Source organism: Emys orbicularis, chromosome 11, assembly GCF_028017835.1.
Source record: "Emys orbicularis isolate rEmyOrb1 chromosome 11, rEmyOrb1.hap1, whole genome shotgun sequence".
NCBI classification, from domain to species: Eukaryota; Metazoa; Chordata; order Testudines; family Emydidae; genus Emys; species Emys orbicularis.
In genome coordinates, this window is record NC_088693.1 from 19,617,104 (window position 1) to 19,630,671 (window position 13,568).

Genomic DNA, 13,568 nt, shown 5'->3' on the forward strand with positions numbered 1-13,568 from the left:
TAATTTGCCCTGGCAATCGCGGCCAGTACAGCTACTGGAAAAGTCTGTTAACGTGTATGGGGATGGAGCGGAAATCCTCCAGGGACATCTCCAGAAAGCTCTCCTTCATGTACTCCCAAAGCCTTTGCAAAAGGTTTCTGGGGAGGGCTGCCTTATCCCGTCCGCCATGGTAGGACACTTTACCACGCCAGGCCAGTAGCACATAGTCTGGAATCATTGCATAACAAAGCATGGCAGCGTATGGTCCCAGTGTTTGCTGGCATGCAGACAACATCCATTCCTTATCGCTCTTTGTTATCCTCAGGAGAGTGATATCATTCACGGTCACCTGGTTGAAATGGGGCAATTTTATTAAGGGGACATTCAGAGGTGCCCCTTCCTGCTCTGCTGAACAGAAATATTCCCCGCTGTTAGCCACGCGGTGGGGGGGAGGGGTGAAGTGATCATCCCAGAGAATTGGGTGTGTGGGGGAGGGGAATTAGTTGGGTTTGTGCTGCACGTTAACCCTGAAACCGCAGCCCCTCCTTTTACATTGCAAACCCATTTTAAATGGCCAACCCAACGGGTGCTTGGTATGGTTAATGAGAGCAGTACTGTTTGAAACCATCCCCAAATGTTAAGAAGGTTAAAAAAGCCAAAAGACTGTGTCTTACCATGGCTGCCTGCAAGCTGAAATCTGTGGCCTGGCACTGCGTGAGTGATCTCTCACACCAAACCGGCAGGCCCTCAATATAAGAGGAAAAATGCGACCTTGTAACGAAAGCACATGTGCTGTGTGATGTGAACAGCAAAATTTAACGTGAAAGAGTGTACCCATTGTTCTCTAAAATGTATCTTTTTTAACCACCTCTCCCTTCTCCTCCACCAGCTGCAAATCTTTCTCCTTCACAGAGGCTAGTGAATATTCGAAAGCGGAAGCGAAGGACGCGTGATGAAATGTTTACAGAACTACAGACTGCCTCCCACGCTGACAGAGCACAGCAGAATGCGTGGAGGCAGTCAATGACTGATTATAGAAAAGCCGAATATGAGCGAGAGGAGAGGTGGCATGCTGAATCGCGGGCTGAAGAGGAGAGGTGGCGTGCTGAATCGCGGGCTGAAGAGGAGAGGTGGCGTCAGCTTGCACACAGAAGGCAAGAGTCGATGCTCCAGCTGCTGGAGCATCAAACTGATATGCTCCAGCGTATGGTTGAGCTGCAGGAAAGGCAGCAGGAGCACAGACCGCCGCTACAGCCCCTGTGTAACCAACAGCCCTCCTCCCCAAGTCCCATTGCCTCCTCACCCAGACGCCCAAGAACACGGTGGGGGGGGGCTCCGGCCACCCAGTCACTCCACCCCAGATGATTTCCCGAGCAATAAGTGTTAAAGTTTTAAACTGCAGTGTGTCCTTTTCCTTCCCTCCTCCCCCACCCATCCCGGGCTACCTTTGCAATTATCCCCCTAGTTGTGTGATGAATTAATAAAGAATGCATGAATGTGAAGTAACAATGACTTTATTGCCTCTGCAAGTGGTGCTTGAAGGGGGGAGGGTAGGGGAGGGTGGGGTGGTTGGTTTACAGGGAAGTAGAGTTAACCGGGTGGGTGGGGGGGCGGAGATTTCATCAAGGAGAAACAAACAGAAGTTTCACACCGTAGCCTGGCCAGTCACAAAACTCGTTTTCAAAGCTTCTCTGATGCGCACCGCGCCATGCTGTGCTCCTCTAACCGCCCTGGTGTCTGGCTGCGCGAAATCAGCGGCCAGGCGATTTGCCTCAACCTCCCACCCCGCCATAAATGTCTCCCCCTTACTCTCACAGATACTGTGGAGCGCACAGCAAGCAGCAATAACAATGGGGATATTCTTTTCGCTAAGGTCTGAGCGAGTCAATAAGCTGCGCCAGCACGCTTTTAAACGTCCAAATGCACATTCTACCACCATTCGGCACTTGCTCAGCCTGTAGTTGAACAGGTCCTGACTCCTGTCCAGGCTGCCTGTGTACGGCTTCATGAGCCATGGCATTAAGGGGTAGGCTGGGTCCCCAAGGATCACGATAGGCATTTCAACATCCCCAACGGTTATTTTCTGGTCCGGGAAGAAAGTCCCTTCCTCCAGCTTTCGAAACAGAACAGAGTGCCTGAAGACACGGGCATCATGTACCCTTCCCGGCCAGCCCACGTTGATGGTGGTGAAACGTCCCTTGTGATCCACCAGGGCTTGCAGCAGCATTGAGAAGTACCCCTTGCGGTTTATGTACTCGGTGGCTTGGTGCTCCGGTGCCAAGATAGGGATATGGGTTCCGTCTATCGCCCCACCACAGTTTGGGAATCCCATTGCACCAAAGCCATCCACTATGGCCTGCACGTTTCCCAGAGTCACTACCCTTGATATCACCAGGTCTCTCATTGCCCTGGCAACTTGGATCACAGCAGCCCCCACAGTAGATTTGCCCACTCCAAATTGATTCCCGACTGACCGGTAGCTGTCTGGCGTTGCAAGCTTCCACAGGGCTATCGCCACTCGCTTCTCAACTGTGAGGGCTGCTCTCATCCTGGTATTCTGGAGCTTCAGGGCAGGGGAAAGCAAGTCACAAAGTTCCATGAAAGTGCCCTTACGCATGCGAAAGTTTCGCAGCCACTGGGAATCGTCCCACACCTGCAGCACGATGCGGTCCCACCAGTCTGTGCTTGTTTCCCGGGCCCAGAATCGGCGTTCCACGGCATCAACCTGCCCCAGGAACACCATGATTTCCACATTGCTGGGGTCTGTGCCTTGTGAGAGGTCTAGGTCCATGTCCATTTCCTCATCACTCTCGTCGCCGCGCTGCAATCGCCTCCTCCTCGCCTGGTCCTGGTTTTGCTTTGGCATGTCCTGGCTCTGCATATACTCCAGGACAATGCGCGTGGTGTTCATAGTGCTCATAATTGCCGCGGTGATCTGAGCGGGCTCCATGATCCCAGTGCTAGCTATGGTGTCTGGTCTGAAAAAAGGCGCGAAACTAGTATCTGACGGACCAGGGGAAGGAGGAAGGGAGGGAGGGAGGGGCGAGTGACGATATGGCGTACAGGTACAGGGAATTAAAATCAAGAAAGGTGGCTTTGCATCAGGGAGAAACACAAACAACTGTCACACAGAATGCCTCCCCCCCCCCCGAGATTTAACTCAAAAGCCTGGGTTTAGCAGGCCGTTGATTTGACGGAGGGAGGGGGGAAGGAAATGAATACAGAACAAATCTATTTTTTACATCTTAAGACGACGGTGCAGCATGACTGATAGCCCTCGGCATTTTCTGGGTGCTTGGCAGCAAATACTGGGCGCTTGGCAGTTAGCCTTCAGGCCTATTGCACGATCTGCTGCTCAGGGAAGACTCAGCTAACATGCGATGAGCCAACAGGGCACATGGCAGAAAATGGCATACTACGACTGATAACCATCATCATCAAGACAGTTCCATAGGACTGAGCATGTCTGCCCAGGTGCCCATGATTGACAGCCACTGCTGTACGACGAGGACGGTTACCAGTCGTAATAAACCATCTACTGCCAAAAGGCAAGGGGGCTGGTGCAATGCAGCCCCACGGCTGCCAGCCCCACGGCTGCCGGCTACCCAGATCGCCAATGAAGGCTACCAGTCATGCTGCACCGTCTACCGCCAAAAGGCAGTTAGCTGCTGCTGCTGTGTAGCAATGCAGTCCCACGTCTGCCGGCACCCAGATGACATATGGTGACGGTGAGCTGAGCTGAGCGGGCTCCATGCTTGCCGTGGTATGTTGTCTGCACAGGTAACCCAGGTAAAAAGGCGCAAATCTATTGTCTGCCGTTGCTCTGACGGAGGGGGAGGGGCCTGATGACATGTACCCAGAACCCCCCGCGACACTGTTTTGCATCATTCGGGCATTGGAATCTCAACCCAGAATTCCAATGGGCGGCGGAGACTGCGGGAACTGTGGGATAGCTACCCATAGTGCAATGCTCCGGAAGTCAACGCTAGCCTCGGTACTGTGGACGCGGTCCGCCGACTAGAGCACTTAGAGCATTTTATGTGGGGACACACACAATCGGCTGTATACAACCGATTTCTATAAAACTGGCTTCTATTAATTCGATCTAATTTCGTAGTGTAGACATACCTTTAGTGTTTACTATTTATACCTGTCAACTACTCGCACACTGTTATACCCATCCTAGTTGATTAACCAGACTGTAAATATTTTATTCTTCTAGGCTGGATTTTCAAAGGTTCCCAAAAGAGTTAGGTATCCAAATCTCACTGAAGTTCCATGGGATTTGAGTACTCAGGCGCAAAAGGGAGCTTTGAAAATACCAGCCTTAATTTTTTTAATTGCAAGTCATTCCCTCCTGCCGCTTTCACAGTCCAAAAATATTTGCTTCAATTTTTTAAATAGATAACATGAAAGAGTAAGGCCAGAAAATCAATTCTAGCACTACCCTGACTTTTCAACTTAGGTAAAGGGAAATTTAACAAATAATGCTACCGAATATTAGTTATAGTTGGCATAGGTTGCATTTTTGCATGTTTCCCATAAACTCAGCCTGATCAGTTGATCGTTTTCCCTTTAAGATCTTTTATTTTTCAGAGACAGTTGAAGCATTTAGTTTGTTGTTGATATTGTTGTTTCCAAACATCATGGCTCATCAGCACAACTGATCAAAATGACGGCTATCAAAGCCGCAGCAAACTACTTATTTATTTGGATATCAGTAAATGCAAGATGTACTCTGACCTGTTTGAATCATGGCTGTTCTGCTACCTGCTGTGGCTAGGAAGATACCTGAGAGGGAAAATAGCCCTGCTTTCCGATAAATTTGTGTTCCAATTTGACAGCATATACAATGTGCTGTGCTGAGTTACGTTAATCTCCTATAATCATGCACAACTGGATGATGCTATATCCCTGCGAAGAGTACATATTTTCTGCCTGCATATTATCCTGTTGAAGGAAACAGAAGCAGGTATTTCAGAGCCGGCACATATCTGCTTCTTTGAGCACATTTATTGATTTTTGTAAAGTAAAGTTATGCAGAAGAACACTAACTAGGAGTGTCTACTGAGATACCTTCTTTGATTTTTATTGGCAAATCATTTAAGTTATTCTTTCCTGTGAGGACACAAAACCAAATTAATTGCAAGAAAGGTAATAAACTATTGGTAGACACTTATCACGGGATTAGTTTTCAGATAATTAAGAACAATTGCTTATTTTAGATGAGTAGATTACTGTTTCCTGAATAACAATGTACATTTCAATAAGATTACCATGTAAAACTATTTGACAAGGTGATAAATAACTATAAGAACATAACAGTATTCCCTTAACACTGGGCAAGTGCATTCAGCTGAGCTATCACTGGCTGCTTTCCAAGATCGGGACAGATTCTGCTCTCACTTAGACTGGTATAAATTGGGAGGAGCTCCACTGATGTGAGGGAAGATGTTTTAGATTTACAACAGCCTAACTGAGGTGAGAATTTGTGCTACAATGCCATGACATTGCTTTTTAATATTCATAATAAGGGCATTACTCATATTTTCTCCCACATTCAGTTCAGTATTCACTGGCAGTTGCAAAGCAACAAGGCTGTGGTTTTTAAACTGATATCTCTATAAAAAGTTTTTAAATTTGAAAATAGATCTCAATATGATTTATTGAAGAACGGTATTTGAAATTCCCAAGCATTTGTGAAAAATAGAAGGTTTCTTACATCTTGCTGTCCATAGTTTCCTTGATATCTTTATTGTTCTTCTTTTGAGCAGTCTTTAGGACTAACAACATATTGTCATGAATTACCGTATATACTCGATCATAAGCCGGTTCGTTTATAAGCTGACACCCCCAAGATGGATAAGTAAAAATGGCAAATTTTTATGACCCATTCATAAGCCAACCCTATAATTCAGAGGTCGGCAAGCTTTGGCTCCCGAGCCATCAGGATAAGCTGCTGGCGGGCCGAGACGGTTTGTTTACCTCGAGTGTCTGCAGGCATGGAAGTAAACCTAAGTAAACAAAGTGTCCCGTCCCGCCAGCGGCTTACCCTGACAGGCCGGGACAGCAACTGGTGGGGAAATTTGGGGGAAGGGAGGAGAAGCTGGGGGTCATGACCCCTTCGGGTTTTATGGAACCCGTACATTACGTATGCAGAACTTTAGTTTACATAATTTCTGCAGTTTTGTAGTTATTTATGTAGGTTTTATGTCATGAGTTTTCCCAGTAAAAGGTTTCTTGTTGTTACAGGTCTGTGTGTTTTCACCTCAAAACTTCTGGCACAAGCTACTACTGTTGTTCTGTCAGAAGTAACCTAATTTTAAGTAGACCAGCCAATGATTCTATGTCAAAGAAGAAGTGGCAAAACCACACTTATGCCAGAAAAACCTTGGCCTTAGTGTTACCTATCTATACTGTGACTACCTGATTTTCTTGCCTCAGAGATTCACCATGTGGGTTGGGGAACAGCCCAGAGACCTTCCCCTCTGGAAGAACCCACAGTCCAGGTCAATTGGGAGGTTTGGGGGGAACCCGGGCCCGCCCTCTACTCCGGGTTCCAGCCCAGGGCCCTGTGGACTGCAGCTGTCTATAGCTCCTGTAACAGCTGCATGACAGCTACAACTCCCTGGGCTACTTCCCCATGGCCTCCTCCAAACACCTTCCTTAGTCTCACCACAGGACCTTCCTCCTGGTGTCTGATAACGCTTGTGCTCCTCAGTCCTCCAGCAGCACACCCTCTCACTCTCAGCTCCTTGCGCCTCTTGCTCCCAGCTCCTCACACCCTCACCACAAACTGAAGTGAGCTCCTTTTAAAACCCAGGTGCCCTGATTAGCCTGCCTTAATTGATTCTAGCAGCTTCTTCTTAATTGGCTCCAGGTGTCCTAATTAGCCTGCCTGCCTAGGTTCTAGCAGGTTCCTGATTACTCTAGTGCAGCCCCTGCTCTGGTCACTCAGGGAACAGAAAACTACTCATCCAGTGACCAGTATATTTGCCCTCTACCAGACTCCTGTACCCCATTGGTCTGGGTCTGTCACAATACTCATTCCCTGTCCATAATTATAAATCATTAAAATATAACTAACCAAGCTTTTAACTTTACCATTTAGCAATCCTTCATTTTATATATGTGTTATAAGTCAGTATATGTTACCCCTTTGTCTATTGGGGACAGAGTGGAGGGTTGCAGAGCGCTCTATGATTATTGGGGCAAAGCAAGCTATAATCCTTCAGCATTTCTTTATCTTTTCCAAACATAGGTTTGTCAGGGGATTTTTATTACACAGAGTCCAAAGTCTTACATTTGTATATTGCCAAATCTTGTCAGTGTTTGTTTTCTCTTACAACTTTTGAGGTGCTTTTGTTTTTGGGCCTTGATGTGTAGTGCTTTCAGTGGTACCCCAACATTTAGTAGCATGCTTTATTGGTTCCCCTTTTAGTGTGTGTCCAGTCCTGCTCTAATTGACAATGGCAAAGCTTCTGTTCATAGGGTCTATTTTATGGCCCAATCCTGCAATCATTCTTCCTGTACATAATTCTTACTCGTTTAAATAATCCCATTGGCTTTAGAGTAACTATGCTCATGACTATGTATTGTAGGAGAGGATGCTTACAATGCTAACTCTGTGCATCCCTAATTAGCCTCCACAAACCTCACAGTCATTGAAACTAGACCACTAAGATTGTTTCCTCTTGGTAGCAGCACACAAGAGCCCAAGCAGCTGTACAGGGGTGACAATTTGGCTGATATTGGGGGAGGCACTAAGTATGCTCAATTTATTTACACTGTTGTCCTAAGAGGGTTCAGACTTTTCCCCACCTGACTGACATTCAGTTGGCCACTAAAGAAAAGTTAACAGATGCACAGGCAAAAGAAAGCATCTCTCTGGCTGTCAGCTCCAATATGGAGATCAAGTCAGAGAGAAAAGGGAGCCCATCTATCCAAAGCTCTTGCAAATGATGTTAGATCATGCGATGGGGAGTGAGGGAGCATTTAACTCCAGTGATCAAATGGGAGGGACATAAAGAGGCCCTCCACCTTCTCTGGAAATCAGGACATGATGCCTTGCAACTTTGTTTCTCCTGGGACATTGACAAAATGAGTATTGACCACTCACCCTACAAAAGCATGACACACATATACTTTGACACAGGCTGTACATCCCCATCCTTCTCTTGGAGACATGTAGGAGTAGGGGCTGATGCCCCAAGTGAGGTGAGGAGAGAGCAGAGGAGTGCAGCAGGATCTTTTTATGTGTGGGAGCATGCTCTCTTAGGCCTCTCCAGAATGCTTTGGTAAAACAGGAATGTTGTTCATTGGAAAAGGAGATAGAGGAAATGAGAGGGGCCCCACATAACAGACCACGTTCTCTCTTAACTTGATCTATCTGCAACATAATCAACATGCATGGCTGCCTACAGCTCCATGGTAACCTCCACATAGCTTTCAAGGCTGAAAGAATTAGGAGAGCATTTTTTTCAAAAACATGAATGCTAAATTGCACACACAATTCTGGGTGCACCCAACGTGTACAGGGAAACTGAAATTTGCAGATGCCAGGACTGGTTTGTATGCACAGATGAGGATTTGCTCATTTGTATTTAAGTTTGCATGGGCACACAGATTCCTACATAATATAGCACATGCTTTTGAAAATGTGGCCCTATATTGTCTACAATGTCAAACACAATATGTGCAGAAAATAATATACAATAAATGAATGCTCTGCTGTAATTTCTTCTGTTGCTTTCTAGTAGAAAATATATGCTTTAAATCTTCACAATGTTTCTAACTTGCAACTTGGTAACAGTCATCCTATATTCCTTGATAATGTTTCATACAGTCCTGGTATTAAAGATTCCTATCAGATGATGCTATCTATTTAAGTGGGGGTCTTTAAGTTACAAATAACATGACTGGCAGATGGTTAATGATTTTTTGAGAGTCATGAGAAAGGAGTGCTTAAGCATTAATCATCTGATGTAAGTGTCACTCAGTGAAGTCTTGTGTCCCAGATAGACATCTCTTCCATCTCTTTCAGATGCGAGGCACATTTTAGCTCAGTTATAACAACTAGGGAAACAAAAATTCTTGTAGTAACTCATTTTTCTTTATGTTTATTGCGACAGAATTCTGCTTGGGGATCTCATGGGGGTGAAGCAGAAAACGTCTAAAATTATTTCTTGGCCATCTGCCTTAACCCATTATCCTGATTGGACTCATACATAGAGATGGAATTGATATTTGGAAAAGTTTTATATATATATTGCAATAATCTCACAGAGGAGCACAGTAGATGCCAAGACTTAGGAGGACTGGGTTAAGGATTTGTTAACTATTGATCCTGCCTTCAAAACAGGTCACACATTTAAACAAAAACATTGAACACATTTAAAATGGCTTAAACAACACAAAGGTAAAAGTAACATAAAATAAGGTCTGATGCCAGAATAGCAATATATATGTAACAGCTACAGCTGATACATATCTATATTATTTACTAAGATCTTTTGTACTATTCAATGTTTTATCTAGGTATGTGACCCCAATATTATGCAAACACGGACTCGACATGTGTTAAGATCTCCTTTAAATACCAGGACTTGTCCTAAAGATTCACAAATGCAACCTTGTGTTCTCAATCAAAATTGCTTTCAATATCAGTACAATCTAACAGGTAAGCAGAACTGTAATACCCTGCATTTTTCTTGTGAATCATATTTCTCAATACACTCTTTGCTACAAAGTTAAGAATGTGACACGACAATTTAAAGCATAATATTAAAGTGCAGTTCTACTTTTAAAAATAATTATGTATAAAAACACCTTATTACTAAGCAGACCTGCTCTTTGTATTTAGTTATGTCTCTTTACTGCAATGATAACATACCAATCCTTCAGGTGCTTAACTTTAAATGTGTTAGTAGTTCCATTGAATTCATTAGAGCTAAGCACATGTATAAATCTGTGCATGTTTGGATAAGATAAGATTTTATTACTTGTATTATCACTGCAAAAACATCATAAATAAGTGAGAATTAAATAGTCTATTCTTTTTTGTGTATTGTCAGTATTATTGAAGTCAGTCATATCCAGATGACACCAAGAGTATACTTTAAAGACAATATAGGTTATACAGATGTACTTGAGAGTAAAATTTGTTGTTCAGAATCTTAATTACAACTGAGTATAGCTGTTTTGGGGGGGAAATTGCAGACAAATGTTTTCCTTTTTTTAGCCAATTCAGCTACTGCCGATACATGAGGACAGAACCCATCTATACTTTCCTTGACTAAATTTGTAGGGTTAGCAGTTAGAAAAAGTGGCATTTCTACATATAATCCAAACGCATTTGAACTGGAAGCCATTGAGCGACAAACATGAAACATCATAATACCCTTTTTCGGAGGGTCACTTTTCAGAGCAGAACCACACTTTGCATCGTTCATGATTTTCAGTGGTGTAAGGCACAGCACATTATTTTTTCTTTCATCCTTATTTTTTAAAAAGCTCACTTTTGTTTGGCTTCCTTTTTAACAAAATTTTGGAAGGACGCAGTGACAATCAAGACTGACTGTAGGCGCTTAACACACAGTTGAAGACAGCTAAATAAAAGCAATAGGTTTTTTCTAGAATGAAAATATTTTATTAGACAAAGCTGCATTTGATGATGAGCTTTGCTTTGAGACAACAGAGATTAAAATACAGTAGCACTTCAGAAACTTTTATAGCTATTTTATTAAATTGAAATTTTACTTCAGACAAATAATGTGGGCTTCTGCATGTGCCAACTGTTTTCAAACGATACACTGTATCAGCATTAAACAGTTTTTGACATACTCTGATGTGTTTTTTTTTTTAAGGGACATTGGAGATATGATAGTGAATTTCCCAATTCAGACTTGCTTATTTTCTTTAAGAATAACTTCCTTTTATCTGCTTTGTTCTTAGCGTGATCCGAGCTCACGTTCTAAAGTCCCACAGTTAAATGAAGAAAACTAACTCACTTTTGTAATTCAAAATAAAAATGAAGTGCAATGATGGTTTGCTGTACTAAATGCAGTTACATTGTATCTTTAGATTGGAGTACATGTCAGCTAAGTGAAAATGCAACCTGTGGACAAGGGATTCAGAGACGCCTTTTGAGCTGTATGCGCAGTGATGGAAAATCGCTGAATATGAACTACTGTGAGCAGGTGAAGTTTATAAATACAATACAGAAATGGCTTAAAAACTAACATACAGCTCAGTTGTTTTGGAAATTACGGTACTCTGACACTGTACCCCAAGCTGCCAGCTGGAGCTTTGCAGTTACCATTTAGATGGCATAGATAAGTTGCTATGATCAATATTGGATTTAGCTAGGGTCAGAAGTTTTCAGGAACCAAAATATAAGAAGAGTACCAGAATAATAATGTCATGCATCCGACGAAGTGGGCATTCAGCCACGAAAGCTTATGCTCCAATACATCTGTTAGTCTTAAAGGTGCCACAGGACTCTCTGTTGCTTTTTACAGAATAATAATGTGCACTGATTAGTCATCTAGCTTCTTCTTTCTACCCTAAAGGAGGATTTCAATGATGGAGTAATGCATGTATGTGTACAGAACTCAGTTCTACAGACCCTGTACACAAGCAGTCCCAATGAAGTCAATGAGTAAAGGATTATGTCCTTTTGAAGTCATGTGAATAATGATTTGCAGAATGGGGCCCAAAGTTTGCAAGGGTCTGGGGAGCCTTTGAGATGTAAAATGTCATAAAAATGTAAGCTATTATTACAGCTGAAAAATCTCCCTGTAAATGGTGACCTTGGGAGTATCACTTTAGTCACTATGAATTTTCAGTTTTCTAATTTTATGACCAGCAATAGCAAAGTGACATTTTAGGTTTGTTTGTTTTTTTATATACAGTTAAACTTGGAAAAACCTGAAAAATTGAGCATTCATTGCCTTGTGGAATGTGCTGTGAACTGTCAGCTTTCCAAATGGTCAGCCTGGTCAGAATGTTCAAACACTTGCGGCATTGGAGGTAAATTTGTTTCGAAGACTATTGTCACATTTTATCTGCATCCCTTGGAATGTTTACATATGGTAAAGAACACAAATACATCCCAAATCCTGCAGATGTTTATGCAATCCATAGAACGTGAAAAACAGTAATATAAATAATAATAAAGAGCAACATAAATTTCTGTGCAGATTTTAAAAGCGTGATAATCACTTAAACATCTTGTAAATCATTAGAAAATGATCTGCTGACATTTTTTTAGTTTTTTTAATAGACATAAGGACTTTTCTTTGTTTTGTTACATTTTGTAAAAATCCATCAGACTGTTTTTGAATTACCCAACCACGAAAAATGCAATTTAGAAAACAGACTTGTATACAAAGGCTCATTTAACTAATTAATTCCAAAATCTGAAAATTCAGTCATAGTTGAAAATAAACTCTTTTATATAGAGTTATTGGTAGAATTTATGTTGTGCAAAAGGAAAGCTGGTGAGAGTTTTCAGGATATCTTTTTAATTTAGTTCCTCTCTTGTGCTTTATTGTATATTTCAGGATTCAAAATTTCAGCACAACTAACCTTATGATGATTAAAATAATTATTTATCACCTTAAGAATTAAAAAAGAAAAAACGTAAATAGTACTTCCTTAGACCCCAGTTCTGTAGCTTGGTGTGTGAGCACAGGTCCTTGTATTTGTGTAGAGCCCCAGTTACTTCAGGAATAGGTCTCCACCCACATAGAACAAGTTACAAGATTAGGGCCTTATCTAGTCTTGCGTAGTTTTTCAAATCCTTGGAGAGGTCAGTTGAAGAGAAGTACTGTAGGATGTATTTAAAATAGATCTGAAACATAATTTCCCAAGCTTCTGGTGAGCATTAATTTCTAATTGTCCATAGAGTTTATCTGGATCAAATTTATTTGAGGGCAAAGACAAAACAGATAGATAGCTCTGTGGAGGGGTCTTTTTAGATGGATTGCAGAGATCAAAGCATGTAACAGAAATGATCAAAGAGATTAATATTTGCATTAATCGTGTTCCTTGTCTATTGAGTTTTCATCAGTTCAGTAAAATAGTACTCCTGTAACATAAATGAACAATTCAGATATATTATTTAACAGCCAACATGCTAAGAATATTAATTCCAAGCTGTATTAAAAAAAAAAAATGTTGAGACTTTTAATTCTCGTGTTATTAGATCAACTAAAGAGAGGCAACAAAAATTATTAGAGGTATGGAACAGCTACCATATGAGAAGAGATTAAAAGGCTAGGACTTTTCAGCTTGGAAAACAAGTGACTAAGGAGGGCTACAAAATCATGAATGTTGAGGAGAAAGCTAATAGAGAAGTGTTGTTTACCTCTTCACCTAACGCAAGAACCCAATGAAATTAATAGGCAGCAGGTTTACAACAAACATAAGGAAGTACTTCTCACAACGCATAGTCATCCTGTGGAACTTGTTGCCAGGGGATGTTGTGAAGGCCAAAAGTATAACAAATCAAAAAAGTATTAGATACATTCATGGTGGATTGGTCCAGCTATGGCTAATAGCCAAGATGGTCAGGAATGCAACCCCAT

At 42.3% G+C, this 13,568-nt stretch overlaps 1 protein-coding gene across 1 annotated transcript in view; it reads left to right on the forward strand.

Annotated features, from left to right (window-relative positions):
* Positions 1-13,568, forward strand: part of THSD7B (thrombospondin type 1 domain containing 7B) — a 426,330-nt gene that overhangs the window by 385,167 nt on the left and 27,595 nt on the right. The window contains exons 17-19 of the mRNA XM_065413579.1: positions 9,517-9,658; positions 11,062-11,177; positions 11,892-12,009. Coding sequence (XP_065269651.1) covers positions 9,517-9,658; positions 11,062-11,177; positions 11,892-12,009 — 376 coding nt within the window. The remainder of the gene's footprint in view (positions 1-9,516; positions 9,659-11,061; positions 11,178-11,891; positions 12,010-13,568) is intronic.